Raw genomic sequence first — 20,129 nt, 5'->3', positions numbered from 1 at the left:
AGTTTAGTGGACTGTGGTGAGACCTGTGATGTTGTATGGTTTAGAGACAGTGGCATTGAGTAAAAGACAGAAGGTGGAGCTGCAGGTAGCAGAGCTGAAGATTTTGAGGTTTTTATTGGGAGTGACGAGGATGGACAGGATCAGAAATAAGTTTATTTGAGGGACAGCGCATATAGGACGTTTTGGAGACAAGTTGAGGGAGGCAAAAATGAGATGGTTTGGACGTTCAGAGAAGGGACATGGGGTATATCGGTAGGAAATTGCTGAGGATGGAGCCACCAGAAAGGAGGAAAAGAGGAAGACCAAGGAGGTGGTTTTTGGATGTGGTGAGGGAAGACATGCAGGTAGTTGGGTTGAAAGAGACAGATGTAGAGGACAGAGGGGTGTGGAGACAGATGATCCGCTGTGGCGACCCCTAAGTACCTGTACTTTGCAAAGACAATAAATCTATCTATCTAGACATTTATAACGTGACTAGTGACTGTCTATAAAGTTTCTTAGTTATGAGTAAATAGAGTCTTATTATGAATGCGAATGAGTGCGATATTGAAAAAAAAAAACTTCAGAGTTTGAGCAGACTCGTCGATTGTTCGGGACCGTTTAGCATAATTTCAAGAGGTTCTAGAGCGCCAGCCTCAGTGGCATGACGTCACATAATGACGCGCATGCGCAGTGAAACTTCGCACCAGCTCCGTGGCTCTGTGTAACCAGCGGTTACGGTAAATAAGACTATAGGGATATTTTTGTGCGTAGGAGACGCAACATCCTGGACAGAAGACATTATTTTATTTTTCGGTTTATTTTGTGGTGCAGTCGTAGTGAATGAATGTGCATTAACAGCCCCTGAGCTAACTAAGAAATGCTAATGACTGGTCCTCAATTAGAGACACAAAGTGGCCCAGAGCAGCGCGGTGCGCTTCGAGCCCAGGGCTAGCGCTAGCTCTAGCTCTCTGTGCTAACCTGCTGCAGGCGGTACAAGATTCGCTGACCTGACATTTCTAGCCACGGTGTAAGTAGACACACTTTGCTTCTGGAAAAACATATACAACTCTATATTATGTTTTCTGAATTTGTTTAAATGTTTTCCTTCAATCGTTGGTGGTTGTTGGTGGTGGTGCCGAAACGCTTAGCGTGTAGCCCATATGTATCCGGCTTGTCAATCTGCTCCGGCTTAGCTCGTTTAACCCATGGTAGCTTAGCATAGGCTGAAACATGACCAGGCTAGCTGGCTAATCTGCTACACATTTGGCCTGTTTATACGGCTGTTTTATAGGGAAATATACAACATTAGCTAACAACGCTGCATTTCCCGCAGCACTGGTCACATGCAGGGTCGCTCATTGTGTGTTATCGAGTCGCTTTATAAATAACTTCAAGTATTTTCTGTTCGTCCTTACAGAAGACATGTTTATAATTGTATGTAAATCAGCAGTATGCCTGGGATAAGGCTCTGTGCTGAACCACCCCGCTCGTGTCTTGCACGATACGGACAGGCACTGGTACATCGCGATATTTCTTGCAATATCTTTCAGACTACCCTGTACCCAGTGTTTTGGTGTACCACCATTAAAGATACACCTACACGATCTTCTAAACCAAAGTAAATCATTTAATAATAGTAATAAAAAAATGTATACATGCAAATATATGCATGTATTCAATATGTCAATTGAAATTTTATATATATATATATATAAAATGCATAATACATAATTCTAAGGTACATCAGCATGGTCACAGAACACAATGTTGAAACAAGGCTGGTTAGAAGGGTTGGTTTCATATTGCTGACTTCTGCTATTTTTATTGTTATTTATTATTATTATTATTATTATTATTATTATTATTATTATATAAAGACCAGCTGTTGCTTTTAAACTAATTCCTCATCTTATCATGGTAACACCAGATAAGTAATAATGTTTAGTTGTCATAATTCTCAAACCGGGGTTCATGAGACGGTGTCAAGGGAAGACAAATTTAAAACTTGCTGTGACCAGTGACTGTTCGTGTAAGTCCTTAGTTGTGATTTGATTTCGCACAAGTCCATATTACATCTAAGAAACAGAGCCTAAAAATAATAAAAAGAAATACAATGCAATATTGAACACATCTCCAGAGATTGAACAGAGTGCTCGCTTGTCTCTGAAAATTTCTCTTTATTTTGAAAGAGTGCCCAAAGTGCCATCGTTTTATGGCATGAAGTCACACGTCAATGATGTGCATGCGCAGTGCGCGTTCGCAAAATCGTGTCTATGTGCGTAACCTGCTGTGATGTGAATTTAATATGGTAAAAGTTGTGCAGTTATTGTTGTGCTTGTAGTTGCCATGATTCTCTAATGTTCAATAATAAAGAATATTTTGCTTTCAGTATGTAGCCTATATATTCATTATGCACATTTACTTAAGACTGATGTGTGTATAATTGGATTGTGTTTGGATGGTTTATGCAATTGCTAATAAAGGAGGCTGAGAGCCCGTTGTTTTATGTATTGTTTATTATCATGGTTATAAATAAGAGTGCTGTTTTCGCAGGACATAATTTGCTGCTGGTGCATCAACATCAACACCAGAAGCCATCCTCCATGGCTCAGTTCGGGGGACAGAAGAACCCCCCATGGGCAGCCCAGTTTGCTGCGACTGCTGTGTCTCAGCCTGGACATTCTGCACAGTCTATTGACTTAAACAGTTTACACTGTGAGTATTATAGTAAGTGGTACAAAATAACTTCTATTTATTTTTTATTTTTCTTAATACTGGTAATTGCTTTACATCTTCTATAAGCAAATTGTGAGGCTTAAATGTTAAGTTTTTTAACATTTAAATGTTAAGTGTGTTCATGGTTCAATGCTGTGTACTTTAGATTATTAATAACGTTTGCTTAGTTGTTCTGGAATCTGTCTTGTGCAATTGTGCCAGCAGTGTTTGCTGCTATAACTCTTTTTGTGCTATTTATCCTGCTACAGCTTTAGGTGTTCAGCAGCCGTCTCTTTTAGGTGCTTCCCCCTCTATGTACTCCCAGCAGTCAGCCTTGGCTGCAGCATCCCTCAACACACAGTCCGCCACCAATTACCAGATTTCCCAGCAGACTGCGGCTCTTCAACAGCAGGCAGCCGCAGCTGCCGCCGCTGCGCTACAACAGGTAAGATTGTGTATTGTTGCACAATACTCTGCTGTGTCCATATGTTAAAAGAATTCTAGCACACCCACAGAAAGCAAATGATTTTTATTCAAGCGACATTTGCTTTCTAAAGAGTTCTTGCAGGTGGTCTGATTGTAACCCCACTCAGAGCAGCAGTGAATAAACATAAGACTCTGTGTTTAATTTTAGTCCCAGATTAATTCAGCCCTGCAGCAATACCAGCAACAGCAGCAGCAGCAGCAGCAGCCACCCCAAGTTCCCCCACCACAACCACCTCCTCAACAGACACTCTACAATGTCCCACATCAGGTATTCATGCACATCCAATTTTTCATACAACACACACAAACTTCATTAGCCTTTTACTCCTATGGCATTTAGCGAAATAAACATTTATTTATCATTGCTAACTACAGATCAACCAAATTTTTAATTTCGGCTTATCAAAATAATTCCATTGGTACATTATTTGGGAAATTCTACTCTTAATGCAGCTCTATAATTGTTTGGTGCAGATGACATTTCTGTGAGATTGTTTCTTAAATAAGTCATTAAATGATCCAGAGACACAAACCTTTAATCACTAAAACGTTCAGTATGGAGGCCAGCAGATGGCCTGTCAGCTGGTCACAATTAGGGCGAGAAAAGAAATCCAGATGCATAGCTTTTGCTGTTAACTGGTGCTGACACACTGCAGATGTCGGTATAATGTTAAAAGAAAGGAACACAGATACACATTTTTCAAATAATCTGATCTGTATCGGACCATGTGTCAGCATAGCTCTTATGCTTTTTTTCCCCTTTTATAGAGAAGTTGTTTAAATAAAAAAAGTGAGAGAGTGAATATAAAGTGTATGTTCAGGAAGTGTTTTGTAGTGACTGCTTTTGCAATAAATGTCTTAGACGAGTCTTGTCTAGGGCAAGTATCAAGTGTGCATGGGTTGGTAGCATGCCTCTTAGCTAGCCTGCATCGTGCATCTTGGTATTTTCTTCGGTATTTATTCAGGTGAAAATTGTTGCTGCATTAAAGCAGACTATTAAATCAGCTTACATTGACTGGTTTTAAGCTACATACATACATTTTCTTCTAATACTTTGTAATTGTTCTGTGCTTGCTACTTTTTACATTTTTCTACTTTTTTTTATTGTTTTTGTTGACAGCTTCCACAGCCTCAACCTGCTCTGCTTACACAGGTAAACTGTGTTATTAGTTGCTGTGCCAATAAACAAAATACATCAATTGCAGTAGAGCAGCTTTACTTCCTTCATTTGAATGTTCATGTATAGTCACATACAACAGTTTCTAGAGTTTAACTTAGGATAGTCCAATAAAGAAAACATTTACTGAGCAGCAGTTCTGTGGAACACCTGGATGAGAGAGGTCGTTCAAGAATGGACAGACTGGTTTGAACTGACAGAAAAGCTACAGTAATTCAGATAACCACTTTTGTACAATTTTGGTGAGCAGAAAAGCATCTCAGCATGCGAGTTAAAATTTGATATATGGGTTACAACAGCAGAGACCATGTCGGGTTCAACTTCTCTCAGTGGTTAAAATAAAGTAAAGCCTGCAGTGGGCACATACTCACTAATCTCTAAAAGGGAACAGCCAAAGATTGTAGAACATGCTTCTGGTCTGATGAATCTCTACTTTTTACTGATTCACACAAAGGAAAGGGCAAACTATGGCCACATTGGCATGAGTCCATGGATAAAACCCTGCAAGCTGGCAGTGAGGTTGTAATGGTGTGGAATTTTTCCTCTGTAAACTTTGGACCTGTTAAATCCAATCATTACCTCCCCTTAATTATTATTAGTATGGTAGATGTTCCGCATTACTTCCAAAACTAAAACTTCTTTGTGTTCTCCAGCCCCCTGTCGCTTTGCAGACCAGCATGAGTTTGTCGAACCCACAACAGACAGCACAGATCACGGTATCGTACCCGACGCCCCGCTCTAGCCATCAGCAGCAGACTCAGCCCCAAAAACAGCGTGTCTTTACTGGGGTTGTAAACAAGCTGCACGATACATTTGGGTTTGTGGATGAAGATGTGTTCTTCCAGCTTAGGTAAGAATTGATAGTGCAATTGTGTTTTGGTTTTGATGTATTTTAAATAAGATATTTATTCAAGTGTTTGGTGTCTAGTGCTGTAAAGGGAAAAACACCCCAAGTGGGTGACCGTGTTCTGGTTGAGGCTGTCTATAATCCCAACATGCCCTTCAAATGGAACGCCCAACGCATACAGACTTTACCTCAGTTACCCAACCAAACGGTGAGTAAAACCAATTTGTCAGATTGATCCTCCACCCAATATGTAAATACTCAACAAAATAACTGGTTCTTTATAGTTTTCTATAGATGTATTTTCAGTGATCTTGATTGCTGTGCTTTTAATTTCCATATAGCACCAGGCGGCCCAGCCCTTACCTCAAGTTTCCCCACAGCTGTCCAGCTTTTACTCTGACGCCGGAGTTCAACGCTACACTGACATGCACACAGCGGTGGATTCAAGACCAAATGTAACATTTGTCTTTTAATGTGTTCCATTTTATCTTCCTTCCCCGAATAGTGCATTCATGTCATGTTGGATCTATTGGCACTTCTTATGTTTTTCTTTTGCCATTTCTGCAGTCTATTATTAAATGTAATTAAAAGTATAAAGACTGTATAGACTGTTTTATGTAAGATTGGGCAATGGTACCCTTTCTAGTAGAAAAATATTCACAAGCTAATCTCAGAAGAGCATTTTTTAATTTGTTTTTTTTCTACAATGCAATTAATTTGACTGATGCTACATCAAAGTACCAGGTAAACAAACCAAACTTTTACCTTGTAACAAGAGCAGATTTTATTCTTGCTTCATGTCCAGTTTTTCTTGGGTGGATAAAGCATCAGCTAACGTTTGTTAGATGTTAAATTGTTTTTGGCAGGTGCTTGCTATGATAACATGACAACAGCACTGCTGAATATATTCATTTTGTTGTGTGCATTGCCTGAGCTTCTAAGGCAGATATGTTAAAAAACAGCAGTTTTGTTGTTTAATGACCAAAATTCTTTCATGGCATGAATGAACTGAAATACTGCTTCTTTCTTCTTGTAGCACAGGTGTAGTCGCAGTTCTTTGCTACACTTTTTTTCAGCCAAAGATGAGCTGTGGCTAAAGTTTAACTGCTTTTGCTCTGGTTTACAGCCTTATGCTTGTGTGTTAATGTCAGTTTTTAAAACTCTGTTTTCTCACTACTTGTAGTCGGTCTTTGGCTAAACAGTGTTTGGAAACCAGACCTTCGAGCAGTCATTGAGCTTTTCAGATAATAGTTTAATAGATTTAATAGTAATAAAATGCATGATAAAACAATCATAGCTGATGTCTGTATTGTTCTGTCTAACTAACTGTGTACTCTAAAGTGTAACATTCAGGTTGCATCTGCATTTCCTAATTCTAACCAGTCCAACATTATCTCTTTTTGTTTAGTTTTTCCCAGGAGACAATCCTAGATACTTTACTAGGAGTTTTCTTTTTAGGGTTTAATTTCCTGAATGATCATTAATCGCTGCATGCTCATATTTTATCACAGTCAATGATTTCTGTCTTTTAAGCAATGGCCAAAAGTAATAAATAATTACTTTTACTAATTCTTCTTTAATTTATAAGAAACATGTGCTCTTTGATTCTTCTTACCATAAGGTTCTTTGTGTTTTAACAAACCTTTCCCTCAGGTCATAATCTCCATAATGGGTCACCCAAATTCATGTTCTGGATGTGAAACAGTTTGCAAATTTGCATTAGAAAAAATATAACCTATCCCTATACATGGAATGCACCACTACCAGCAGGCTAGCTCCAAACTGGTTGTTATAATCTTCTGCTGCAGATATGTTCTAACTTATGTGTTCTGCATGTTTCAGAACCAGCCTCCTGCTCCCAACATGATGAAGCCAGGCCCTTCCATGATTCAATCTCTACCTCCTCCCACCACATTCAGTGTGCAAGCACAGGGTCCCCCTCCATCGTTGCTTCAGGCTCAGCTTTCAGCAGCCTCTCTTGCTCCATTGCTCCAGAATCCTCCCCAGCCTCTCCTTCCCCAGCCACCTCCAAAAGGTAGGGAAATATAATGCAGCTTTTCAAAACATTCTGAATTTGTAGAAAATGAGAGGTGATATTACCACCTTTATACTTTTGTTTTAGCTGTTGCTTGTTTTGTAGATTCAGTCTTTTCAGGTGGTTTACTTCAGCCTCCGGTGCGGATGATGCCCCAGCCTCAACCTGTGAGACGCATAGACCCCTCTCCTCGCTTTCCCAGCCGCAGTGATCGACCTGAACTCATTCTGAGGAAAGAAGACAGAAGGTCAGTGTTTGTTTGTTTGTTTGTTTGTTTATTAAAAAATAATTTAATAACTTGATGCTCATAGTTAGATGGATAGATGTTTGTGTATGAAAGAGGAAAAATTAAAACTTTCAACACCACACATTTATTCACAACGTCCTGTCTTTACGCGGATTAAACAATAAAAAACCCATAAAAATAACTGTAAAAAATTTTGACGAGAATATTTTGTCCTCATGTTATGTATATGTATATATTTATATGTATATATGTCATATTTATGTATACACTCTAAATACTCTAGACAAAAGTTTCATTTCGGTAGTATAGTCCCTTGAGAAGATATACTAAAATGTTAGGGGTGTACTCACTTTTGTAAGATAGCGTGTGTGTGTGTGTGTGTGTGTGTATGATTATTTTCTGGCTCAGTGTTGTATCCTCAGAGATTATGGGTTACTGTCTGAGTTCCTGTGCATGTCATTTGATGAATTTTTGCATTCAGTCGGGAGAGAGACAGAGAACGGAGGCGATCCAGAGAGCGATCTCCAGCACGCAAGCGCTCAAGGGACCGGTCACCTCGAAGAGATCGTTCTCCTAGACGTCCACGCAGAGTGGTACCTCGATATACTGTACAGTTCTCAAAGTTCTCCCTGGACGGGTAAGCCTTGTGCCTAATGATTTACTGTTTAACAGTAATTTAGCATGTTAAATATTACTGTATAGGGCTGCAGCTATCAATTATTTTAGTTTAGTTCATTTAATTGCCATATTACATTGAAATGCAAATACAAATATATAAAAAAAGAAACATATATAAACATTTATTTCAAGTTAATTAAAATAAAGATAAATGCACTGTATTGTTTGGTTTTTTTTTTTCTTTATTTTCTTTATTTTTTTATTATCCCAAACCTTGTAAACTTTGTTCTTTATGTTATGGCCCCTCACTGTTTCCTCTCAAGTTTTATTTATGTGTACAGATGTCAGTGACGGTTTATACAATGAAAATCGAAAGTGAGGCTCCAGGCAAACTACAGCAATAAAATGTGTTTACTGGTCCAGGGGTCGCATTTATAAACAAACCTTTCCGTGGAAAGTGGTGTACGCGTGTTTTTTCAAAGTTTGTGATTTTACAAATAAAGAAATTTGATAGGAGACAGTGTGCACCTGTAAGTAAACTCCTGCGTACACACGGAATTGGTGACACAGATGGCGTGCACAAACTTTGCGTGAAAAGTGGCGTTTGCATAAAAACAGGGCCGGAAGAGTGCGCTCACCATTTCCACGCAAAGTGTGTCGCCAATTTCCCTTCTTGCCTCTGGTTTATAAATGAAACCACGGAGCGGTCCAGAATTTAACAGGTGGTGCATTAATAATTATGGTTCGTGGGGAAACACAGTACTTTGTGGGTAGTTAAATGGAATGGAATTTGCCCTGATGCTTCTTTGTATTCGAGTTACTCGAGGAATCGTTTCAGCCCTATTGCTGTATATTACAATGGTGTGTGTGTTTGTGTACACTCTACAGATTTAATTGTGACATGATGGAGCTAAGACGGCGGTATCAAAGTCTTTATATCCCAAGTGACTTCTTTGATGCTGTATTCACCTGGGTGGATGCCTTCCCCTTATCACGACCATTTACCTTTGGAAACTACTGCAACTTCCATATCATGCACAAAGAAGTGGACTCTTTAGTAAAGAACACAGCTGTACTGGACCCTCCTGATGCCAATCATACCTACAGTGCTAAGGTATTAGGGAAGAACTTATTCAAAATAATAAAAATATCAATAGGATTCCTTTGGGTGCTTAAATGTCATTTAAAAATGCTGCTTGTGGTGTAGGTGATGCTGCTTGCAAACCCCAGTCTTGATGAACTATATCACAAGTCTTGTGCCTTGGCTGATGATCCACAAGAGCTGAGGGACTCTTTTCAGCACCCAGCCCGCCTAATTAAGGTAAAGAGTGAAGTCATCTCTGTCACTACTTGATCCGGCCCGCAAACACGTTTTGTACTACGCGAAAACCAAAATTGCCACCACTTCCTGTCATAGCCAACGTTTATACAATGTATTTTTCACAGTCTAGTGATGTGGATTCTTTTGTGTTTTATGTTTAGCTTAAAAAATGTATCCTAAAAGGAAACTTTTTTGACAATTCTGCTTATCTAGGGAGTGAATAAATGATGGAAGGAATGAATTTAGAAATATATAAAATGAACGAACAAATAAATAAATAACTATCTTGGGTGTTTCTTAAATCCAGACATTTGTTAAAGTATGCTGAAATGATAGTTTAGTAGAACATATCTTTTAAAAAATGAAATAATGTTCAGACAAAAACACACATGTACCGTAATTCCCGGACTATTAAGCACACCCAAATATAAGCCACACGCACCGAATTTTACAAAGATTTTTATTTCGAACATAAATAAGCCGCACCTGTCTATAAGCCGCACTGTCTACACTGAAACTAATGAACTTTACACAGGCTTTAACGAAAGGCAATGTCTGTTACACGGTGTAAAGGGTGAATTATGTTGTGGCTCCTTTGAGAGCAGAGCGGCATTTTGGGAATAGCCTGCCGCCGCTTTTTCCCGGTATTACTGCATGTGTGCAAGACCGAGGAATATGTCCTTATTATTTTCTGATGCTCATTGCTAAGTTTTTTGACTATCCCGTAACGCTGTTGTCAAGAAAAATAAAAAAGCGCGAGTTTTGGAAACCTGTCTGTGCTCATATGATTTCTGTTGCAACCGGAGTTAGTGAGCTCTCCCTTGACTCAGACTCAACGCGTTACAACGGCTTGTATCTAAACAGTAGCCTACCAAGAAAGTGATTGTTCACTGTCTTCCTCCTTCCTTTCACAACTATTTCTTTTAAGAGTTTTCTTTTTGTCGTCGTCGTGCGTTTAAAAATCACCATCGGTGGAAGTTTTTTGCCCAATGCCGTGCAGCTCAGAACACAGGTGAAGTGCGTTTTTTTTTTATTCGCATTTCAAATGTCAAATGTCAGAGAAACATCATCCATATTTATGATGTGGTGCGGCCCGATTTAGTGGGAGCGTGATTTAACATAAAGAATTTCATGTTATCATGTTGTTGTAATGTTATGGGGCTCAGTTTCTTGTCTTGAAGCTTGTGAACCGGGAAAAACCCAGGAAAAATCCATATGTTAGCCGCTTCGTTGTTTAAGCCGTGGTTCAAAGCGTGGGAAAAAAAGTAGCGGCTTATGGTCTGGAAAATACGGTACACATCTTTAATACCCAAATGGGGTCTAACGAATGTAAACTATTTAATTACAATTTTCCATTTATTTAATTGTATTTGATCAACTTGATTTGTTCCAGTTTAATTGATTTCTCAATTTAATTCATATAATTATTTTTTAAGTTTATTTATATCGAGGGAATCACTAGTAAATAACTATTTTCGGCACAGTGGTGTCAACCGTATAATAAATGTTACGTAATTTTTTTTATAATTCTAATTTATTTTTCTATACCCTTGGCATTGTTGTGTATGTCACTACAGGTGTACATCCAGTTTTTCAATAGCCACTAAATTGCCTCTTAGTTTTGGGGGTTTTCCCCCGCTATACTGTTTCTCATACAATGATGCTGGATTTGTTTGTGTCAGTAACCTTTAGTGATAATTGGATTAACAGATGCCCCTGTCTGGTCTGATGCTAATGCTTTATTACCTATTCAGAACTCTAAATTCTATAGCACATGATTTTTTTTTTTTTTTTTTTTCAGTTCTTGGTTGGGATGAGGGGTAAAGATGAGGCCATGGCGATTGGCGGCCACTGGTCTCCATCCCTTGATGGAGCCGATCCAGAGAACGACGCCTCAGTCCTTATAAAAACAGCAATACGTTGTTGTAAGGCTCTGACAGGAATTGATCTGAGTTTGTGTACCCAGTGGTAAGTACAACTCTCTTCCAAAATTTTTCACATTTTTGTCTCATTTTTACATGTGCTTTTGTCAGTTTTAGTGCTCAGCAGTGCTAAAAACGCTAATTAAAACCATCAGCAGTTTGTGACTCACTGCATGGTTTTGACAAAACTCTGACATGTCAGGGGCTTATTTGTTTACTTAACTGTAAAATTTTTATTTATTTTATTTTTTTGCTCAATTATCTTTACTTTGCAGTGTCCTTTTTTTGCTAATGTGTGTAACAGTCATGCCTCTATGTGGTTGAATGCTCTTAATCTGTTGCTAGAAAAGCAGAGCCAGAGGAGTCGTCGCCACCATTACATTCTGTTCTATGACATTTGACCTGTTAAATATCTTATATATTTAACTTGCTTTCACTGTGTCTTTAAATATGTCTTCCTCTCACAACCTTGTGGTTTATGAGCTACCCCTCACAAGCATCCAGTTCAGACTCTGTTTCTATGGGGAGGGGTCTGGCAGGAGGGCAGGTGAAAATGTCAGATATGTTGTTTGTTTTCATTTTATTCTGTCTGTCAATTTTCCCAATACATGGCTGCTGTTCATCGTGAGAACCTACTGTGGAGATCTGACGACTTATTCTGGGGTCATTTACCACAAAGTGGGGCTGTGGGATTGGAGCAGTGTGTGTTTGTGTGTTGATGGAAGTGTATTGGGGTTAGGCCTTGTGATGTCTGACAGAATGTTTCTTTCCAATGCACTTCTTCCTTTGCGACAGGTATCGTTTTGCAGAGATTCGCTATCACCGCCCTGAGGAGACTCACAAAGGGCGGACAGTTCCCGCACATGTGGAGACAGTGGTTTTATTTCTCCCGGATGTATGGCATTGTCTTCCTACCCGCTCAGAGTGGGAAGGACTGTCCCGTGGACTCAAGGAGCAGCTGGCAGAGAAACTCTTGGCTGAACGGAAGGAGGCTGATGGAGAACAGGCACTGAATGCTAATCCTTCTCTTCTCATTTCCGCTTCTCACAGGCACAGGAATAGACAGACAAACACTCAAATACACAAAAACAAACTCAGTCATAATACAAAAGCCCCTTTTTTACTGTCCCTGTGTGTCCATTCTTTTTCCTCAATCCCAATCCCCTCCTGCTTTCCTCTACTTGCTCTCCCAGCACTGCCCTCGCCACCACTCCCCACCCTACCCAGCCTGCAGTCACACACAGCGGAACAGATTAGGACATACTTTGAGATTGCTTCAACTGGTAAAACAGATTCTAGCTCTGCCTATTCACGAATTGACCGAAAAATCTTAAAATATTTTGTGGTGTCAAATATACGTAAGATTTAAGTTCCACAGTTTGCTTGTGAGATGTGGATATTATTTTATTTGGAAATGATTTACCTCATAGAAATGGCATGCTGGAATCTGGAGAGCCAGTTGTAAAACGTGTGTTTTAGACTGTTTTCTGTTATAAGTAATTTTATATTTCAAATCAATATCTGATGGACTCCAAAAATCCCTTAGGTTTTCTTTCTTGTCTGTCCTCATTTTTAATTTTTCATATATTTCTGGATTGGACTGTACCCAGATTTGTGGACTTGATTTCTCCAGGGAGGTTGGTTGATCCAAGGACAGTCCTCTATGAGTAAATGTTAATAATAAGGAAAGAGAAACATTGAAGATTAAGCTGTAAAATAGTTATAGGGCATTCTTTACTCACCCTGAGTTGGAGACCATCTCTGAGTGCATCTGTCACATTTCTGGACCCACTGTCATTGATTATCTTTTTGTATTCCACAGAACTGGCATTGATTGGCCGATGAGTGGGGTTTGGATCGGTTATAAAAGCTAGAGAGCTCCCATGTATACTAGAAGTTGACACATTTGGTTTTTTTATTTTTTTCATTTTTTATTTTTCTTTCAAAATCAAGACCTCAGTTGGAGGAGAAAATGAGAGACTGTTTTGACCTTGCTTCTTGCACAGACTTTTTATTTCAAAAATGAAAACCATTTTAGAGTTACTGTTTGACTTTCTGTTCATCTGTTTTTTTTTTACTGGTGTAGGAGGAAGAGGAGAAAGATGAAGATGATTCAAAAGAACTTACTATCCCAACTCACTGGTCTAAGCTCGATCCGAAGTCCATGAAGGTAAATTGTCGGTTAATCATTTTGGCCCTGTTCTCTGCGGAGCACCTGCTTCATCTGTATGTGTACGTTTATGTTCAGGTGAACGATCTGCGCAAGGAACTGGAGAACCGATCGCTGAGCTCCAAAGGATTGAAGTCCCAGTTGATAGCTCGACTCACTAAGCAGCTGAAGGTGGAGGAGCAAGTGGAGGAGTCCAAAGAGCCTGAGAAGGTTGAACCTGTCAGTGTGGAGGAGGAGGAGTCCTGCAGAACAGAGGAAGATCGTGAGGTGAAAGTTCACAGAAAATAGATTTTACTGCTATTCTTTGTAATTGAAGTTAAACTTTGAGTGGATACGATAAGATTTAAACCATATAGAAGGAAGTCAGTTGACTGTTTATTTGTCAGATTAGTCAGGTGACGTGTGATTTTTCTAGGAAGAAGAGCGTAAGCGACAAGAGGAGTTGGAGAGGCAGCGTAGGGAAAGGCGTTACGTTCTCCCTGAAGAGCCCACAATCATTGTTCACCCCAACTGGGCAGCCAAGAATGGCAAATTTGACTGCAGCATCATGTCTCTGAGTGTGCTGTTGGACTACAGGCTAGAGGATAATAAAGAGCACTCCTTTGAGGTGAGGAAATCTGCTTTTTAACAGTGTTGCTGTAATTTATTAAGTATTGTTCTTTTAAATAGATAAAGATTGATTGCAAGAGCAATTCTTTTTATGTAAAACATCTCACAGTATGCATATTTTGCCTCTGCTTTTTGAGTGGGGCAGTATTTATTTATTATATTTTGTATTACATGCTAATTAATATTTAACTAGAAGTAAATCTTTAATGTTTTATTCTTATTTTGTATAGGTCTCATTGTTTGCTGAACTTTTTAATGAAATGCTTCAACGAGATTTTGGCTACAGGATCTACAGAGCTCTTGCTGCCCTTCCGAGTAAGGAGGAAAAAAAAGAAAAGAAAGATAAGGCAAGGAAAGATGCAGAGAGAAAAGAGATAGACAGGAGGGATGCAAAGAAGGACAAGGATGACGAGAATACTGAGCCAGTCTCAAAAAGACCAAGAGAGGAGGAAGATAAGAAAAGGGTGAGCAGATGTTACACCTTTCATCTCAAACCTGGTAATAAAAAAAAAGGTTGCCAACTAGACTGGCAGTCAACAAGTCAGTATCGTTAAAATCCTAACAAAAATAATAGATATAGTAAAATGAATAAATAATTTTATCAGCAATCATTGATAAAATTGACATTTTGATTCACTTTGGTAGTGTGCTTTTGTCAGCATAGGAACTAAAGATTTGTTTATTTTTCCAGGACAAGAAATTACATAAATGATGCTTTAAGTAAATTTGATCTCAGTTCAAATCTGACCTAGTCATGTTCTGGTGTAAATAAATAAAACCCCAACAGCTGAATTCAGGCTAGATGGCTAGGAATCATTACAATTGTCTTACTTCATTCAACACTGAATCCAAATAGCTCTCCAGTGAGAACATGGGCCTTGTTTGTTTTTATTTACAAAACTTTAAAAACACATTTTCCTGTTTGTGTGTTTAACAGGATGAGGACAGGGAGAGGACTTTGAAGAAAGAAGAATCTAAAGATGACGACGATAATGAAGATGCAAGCAGCAATAACAATGCTGATGAGTATGATCCAATGGAAGCCGAGGATGCTGACGAATATGACGATGAAGGTATGTTTTGAAAACTTGTCAAGAGGTGAGTTTTAATGTAATACAAAGATTAAACATAAGTGTTGTAATGCGCAGATAAAGATGATGATGATTCCAGCGGGAGAGATAGAAGGGATGACCGCCGCGATGATAGAAAATCAAGAGATAGATCATCTAAAGATAAAGTGAGCTTTCCGTGGTTCCATATCGTCCTTAACAAACTTTTGTTTCCTGCCATTTCAACTCCGTGATTTAAATGTGTATGCTGTTCTTTAGGATGACAAAAAGAAGCTGATGATCACATATGACAAAGATCTCCTAATGGCTTTTGTGTACTTTGACCAAAGCCACTGTGGCTACCTACAGGAGAAGGACATGGAGGAAATTATGTACACACTGGGCTTGCATCTCTCCAGAGCTCAGGTATTCTATTTTATACAGAATGGGTTTTAAACTTTTATGTCCCTGTGTGATTAATATTTGAAGGCTATTTGACCAGAGCTCATCATTTGTCTTATTAACTTATAAGATGTGTTTGGTGTAGCGGTCATGTTAATCGAAAGAGAATTCTTTGTAGGTAAAGAAGCTGTTAAGTAAACCACTGGTGAAGGAGTGCTGCTACTACCGAAAGTTAACTGACCGAGCCAAAGATGAGCCCAGCCCAGTCTGGACTGCTGATTTTCAGTTTGAGAATTCTTTGGGTAAATAATATTAAAAAAACAACAACTAATAAACATGGTCATACCAGATCAGCTGTTTCTTTTCGGGATTTCTGAAAGATTTAAAAGTCATCATTGGTCATTAACAGTGTTTTGCTGATTTGGCTTACAGGTAACAGACCTTTTCTGCCCAGTCAGAAGGAAAAGCGTGAGACGGAGGACAATGACTCCGGCAGCCTTATTGTTTATAATGGTGCTCTGGTAGATGTGGGCAGCATGCTGCAGAAACTGGACAAGAGTGAGAAAGCCAGGGAGGAGATTGAACTGAAACTCATGCAGCAGGACACTAAAATAGGTAAAACATTTATTCACGGTCACATTGGCGCGACAGCACCAGACTGGATTGTTTTATATGAAATTTTCATTGTAACCTGCCTGATTAGATTAGCCAGGTGCACACTGCGATTTTTACACCGATTCTACATGCAGCTGTGGATTTCAATGCCGATGCCATCGACTTGTATCCTATATTTGTAAACAAATAGATGATGATCAATATTTGTGTTTAGTTTATTTAAAAGATTATAAGTTGTAGTAAGATTAACCTAAAATGTTTCGAAAAATATTTCAGATTTCTTTTATTTATTGTCTCATTTTAATTGATAATTATGTAAACATGGTTCAACCTTTTGCCATCTTATACATTTCACAAAAATAGAATTAAAGAAAAAAAGGGGTTTTTTGGCACCTCTCTTTCTACACAATGAGGTTTTAGGGAGGTACATTGTAGCTTGTGTAACCTTCGTTTCCCTGACTACCATGTTGGTCAATGTTTTACAAGTGTAATTGCATCTTTATGGTCTGGTCAGTTCTTTGCTGTTCAGAGCCACACAGGTTTTTGTGAATGATTGCCCTTTGCACTTTGACAACGATTCATCAAACCGCCAAACCTTTTGTCAAGCACTTTTTGCTATTTGCTCACACTACTTGCACTATTTAGCCAAAATCTGGACACGACTTTCATACCCATATGTGCTTGTTAAACGTTCCATTCATAAATCATGGGCCTTAATATAGAGTTGGTACACTTTCTTTTTTTTTTTGCAGAGGAAGATGCAAAACGCACATCAGAAATCGAGTCGAATAACCGCAGTCTGATGAGAGAATTGGAGCAGGTGAAATCCAGCCTAAGAGAGACAGAAAAGAACCTGAGATCGTGTGAACAGCGAAAGAGCAGCTACCAGCAGCAGCTTCGCAGCACTTTGCTGAGTCTAAACACAGTAATGAAGGACCTGAAAAGCGTCTTACCTAACGTATGTACAAACTCACTGAAACTCTGATTGTGATGTATTTTTGAAAGAAAAAAAGTATAATATTCCGTGTACATGATTGTTTTGTCTGTCACATGTAGGATGATCATCCTGAAGATGGTGACCAGAAAACTCAAACTAATGGCTCAGACGACTGAACTACTTTTGCACGTGTGGGATCTATTAACATGTTTAAACCTGTACATAGGCACTAAACTCGAGTTGTTGAGTTTTTTGTACAAATTTTAAAGGTCATGCTAATGTAGTTTTCTCTTCGTAGCCCCCCCCACTACATAATGGCTTATGTAGTTAATTTGTAATATTTAATTCTTGTTCTAATACGTTAAGTGTCATTTTCAGAATTCTTGAAACTTTTTTTTCCCAGTTGCTGGTGATCTTTTCTATTGTTCTATCAGTATACCTGTTAGTATGATTTGCTTTATTGAAGTTTAATTAGCAATAATGATATTTATGTGTACAGAGTATTTAGAACAGAAGAAAAGATTTATTTGACATCAGTTCCTGGGTAGAATTGGGTATCGATGCCGAACCAGGCTCAGGGTAGAATTTTTTTTTTTTTGATGCCACAGATCACAATTTTTTGTGTAAAATCTTTGCCATCACTTCGCTAAATTGCTGCTATCCTGTTTGTTGGTACGCATCCATGCTGACGCATGCATATTTGCTTAATCTGTAATGATCTGAGGATGGCGCTGTGTGCATGTTTTTTTTTGTGGTCATTTCAAAGGGTAAATCTGGCACAAAAAGCCAAGCTATGTTTTTTTTTATTTAGTGGTTATTATAATAAATTTGACTTTCTGTACACAAGAATTCTAAGTACTTTGCAGATCATACCAGAATTGTAGTTTGTGTGAATGTAACACTTTTTTTTTTTCTCCCCCCTGGTCAGTTCTTTTGAAGCTGGGTGGGATAGAGGGAATGGAAAAAAAAAAACAGCCAAACCTAGTACCAATGAGCCCAAAGCAACCAAGTGCGTATTATTTTTCTAATCCAGATGTACTATCATGGTTGTTCTGTGTAAAAAAAATAAATAAAATAAAATAAAATGGTTAATTTTAACATTTTATTACGCATTACAGTTTTCTGCTGTGGAATTACACGTTTACCAGGTTTGTCCTCAAGAGGGCAACGTTTGACAAATTGCAAGCTTCTGTATGTGACAGTATGCAGTTTGAAGTAAAGGCACTAGTGTCCTGTTCCTGCACAGTGGTGTGCTGTTTACTAAATGTTTTTTCGTTGAAACAAATCCAGAATTTTCCGGGAACACCACATGTAATATATATATATGTGTGTGTGTATGTATGTGGCTGTTATTTGGGTCTTGTTCAAAGTTCTCCCATCCCAAATCTAGCTCTATTTTCTAAGTATAGGGCTGATTTTCAGTAGATTTAAAAAAATTAAAATAATAGGGCAGTCATGACTCAGCCATGAAGACTATCCAGAAATCTGGGGTGTATTTTAATTCCTAATTTCAGATACAAAAGCTCCATTGTTATTTTAAAATAAGAACCATGTCTATTGTCATTCATGAGCCTCTTTGTTAATGATATTCCCCCCCAAGTCTTTGTGTGTCAGACAGAGGAAACTGTTGGGATGTGACTGTTTTCTTGAGTTACATTCCAGAGCAGAGAACTGACTTCACTGGGAAACAAAGGAGGAGAATTTTCACTTCCTTGAGTGCATGTGCATTCTTGGGTGCTCTTAATTTTATATGAAAACTAGGGGAATTGTATTTTTCTTATCCAGAAAGCGTATTTCACGTTTGATATTGCTGCCATTTTAATAGCTCTAACATGTCAAAATTGTGCCTCAGCTTCCTGCAGTGAATTGGAACAGCACAATACTCGATCACTTCACAGTCTGGTATTCTACATTGCTGCAGGAAGCATGCAAAGTTCATGAACACTGTACAGCTGGTTATGGTGGTACTGTATATTCCCACTGCCATTCACAGTTGATTGAAATTTAGCCAACCATTTCCAGCTGTTCGGAAATGCTTAGAATATCTGGTCTACCACCTTTTTTCTACTCGGACCCTCTGTGACTGCAAAAACCAATAGAAGTAATATAAAACTCAAATACTGTAATAGTTGATGTTGGACAGTTTCTTTGTTATGAAAACCATAATGGGACATCAAAACTGCTCCACTGATCTCTGGCACAATCTCACTCTGCAGTCCAGCTGCAGCTGAGGCAGGCGGAGTGTTGTGAAATTGGAGCGTGTGCAGGTAAGCACGCACACACACACACACACCATCAGAGACAGAGGGCTTTTGTGCCTCCACCTTCTCCCAGCCTCTCAAGTCTGGATAGGAGTCGTACATTAAAGAGCCACTGCACAATTGATTCATTTAACACAAGCATGGTGGTTTTTTTCTCCACTCCCTTTTTTTTTTTTTTTTTTTTTTGTGAATAGAGAGCTTGGGTGTCTCTGTTGGGCCAGTTTTAGGGTGGGAAAAGAGATTAGATCGCTATGCCAGACAATTCGTGGAATAGGGACATGTGTACATGGAGAAGCCTGTAGATTTACTGTGTAGCTTTCTGAAAGTAAATACTGGTACCACGAACATGGTAAACAAAGTCAACGTTTCTATAATTTTAAATGGCTTTATTCACCAATATTTTTCTAAAGTAACAAAACATTTTTTTCCATTTCTTTTGTTTCTTTAACACTATTGTTTGGTTGTGGCCAAAGAAGTAAACAAGGCTCCTTTGTCTACTGGACCACTGATCTGTGTCAGTCCTTCGTCTGCCCTGGACGCCATCCCTTTTGTTCACACCTTGCCTTGCTGTCCTAAATCAAGCACCTCACCATGTTCAGCCCCCCAAAGAACCCCCCCGAAATGATTATTCCATGTCATTGTTATAATTACCACAACAAAGCTGAGCCGTCGTCTTCAGACACACCACAGTGGCCCATCTTGATGGCTTTTCATAACATCTTGAGGTTATCCATTG

The 20,129-nt window shown here is 38.8% G+C and overlaps 1 protein-coding gene across 2 annotated transcripts; it reads left to right on the top strand.

Annotated features, from left to right (window-relative positions):
- Positions 1 to 632: 632 nt before the first annotated feature.
- On the top strand, positions 633 to 18,235 carry ccar1 (cell division cycle and apoptosis regulator 1). Of its 2 annotated transcripts, none has more exons than XM_083540357.1 (27): positions 633 to 719; positions 885 to 1,009; positions 2,536 to 2,697; positions 2,967 to 3,142; positions 3,332 to 3,451; positions 4,304 to 4,336; positions 5,014 to 5,210; positions 5,289 to 5,415; positions 5,549 to 5,662; positions 7,050 to 7,242; positions 7,348 to 7,489; positions 7,971 to 8,126; positions 8,996 to 9,221; positions 9,315 to 9,428; positions 11,230 to 11,396; positions 12,146 to 12,356; positions 13,437 to 13,520; positions 13,599 to 13,787; positions 13,936 to 14,127; positions 14,360 to 14,593; positions 15,067 to 15,202; positions 15,278 to 15,366; positions 15,458 to 15,604; positions 15,759 to 15,882; positions 16,013 to 16,195; positions 16,948 to 17,153; positions 17,252 to 18,235. In XM_083540357.1, exons 3-27 carry the CDS (start codon positions 2,586 to 2,588, stop codon positions 17,306 to 17,308), a joined length of 3,729 nt encoding a protein of 1,242 aa, XP_083396483.1. In that variant the 5' UTR covers positions 633 to 719; positions 885 to 1,009; positions 2,536 to 2,585; the 3' UTR covers positions 17,309 to 18,235. The 2 variants fall into 2 exon arrangements, with proteins under 2 accessions (XP_083396483.1, XP_083396482.1); XM_083540356.1 differs by having other exon boundaries at positions 2,536 to 2,709.
- Positions 18,236 to 20,129: the final 1,894 nt, after the last annotated feature.

This window comes from Silurus aristotelis, assembly GCF_946808225.1.
Source record: "Silurus aristotelis genome assembly, chromosome: 4".
Lineage (NCBI taxonomy): Eukaryota > Metazoa > Chordata > Actinopteri > Siluriformes > Siluridae > Silurus > Silurus aristotelis.
Note: the sequence above shows the minus strand (reverse complement) of the source record. Positions and strands in the feature narration are given on the sequence as shown.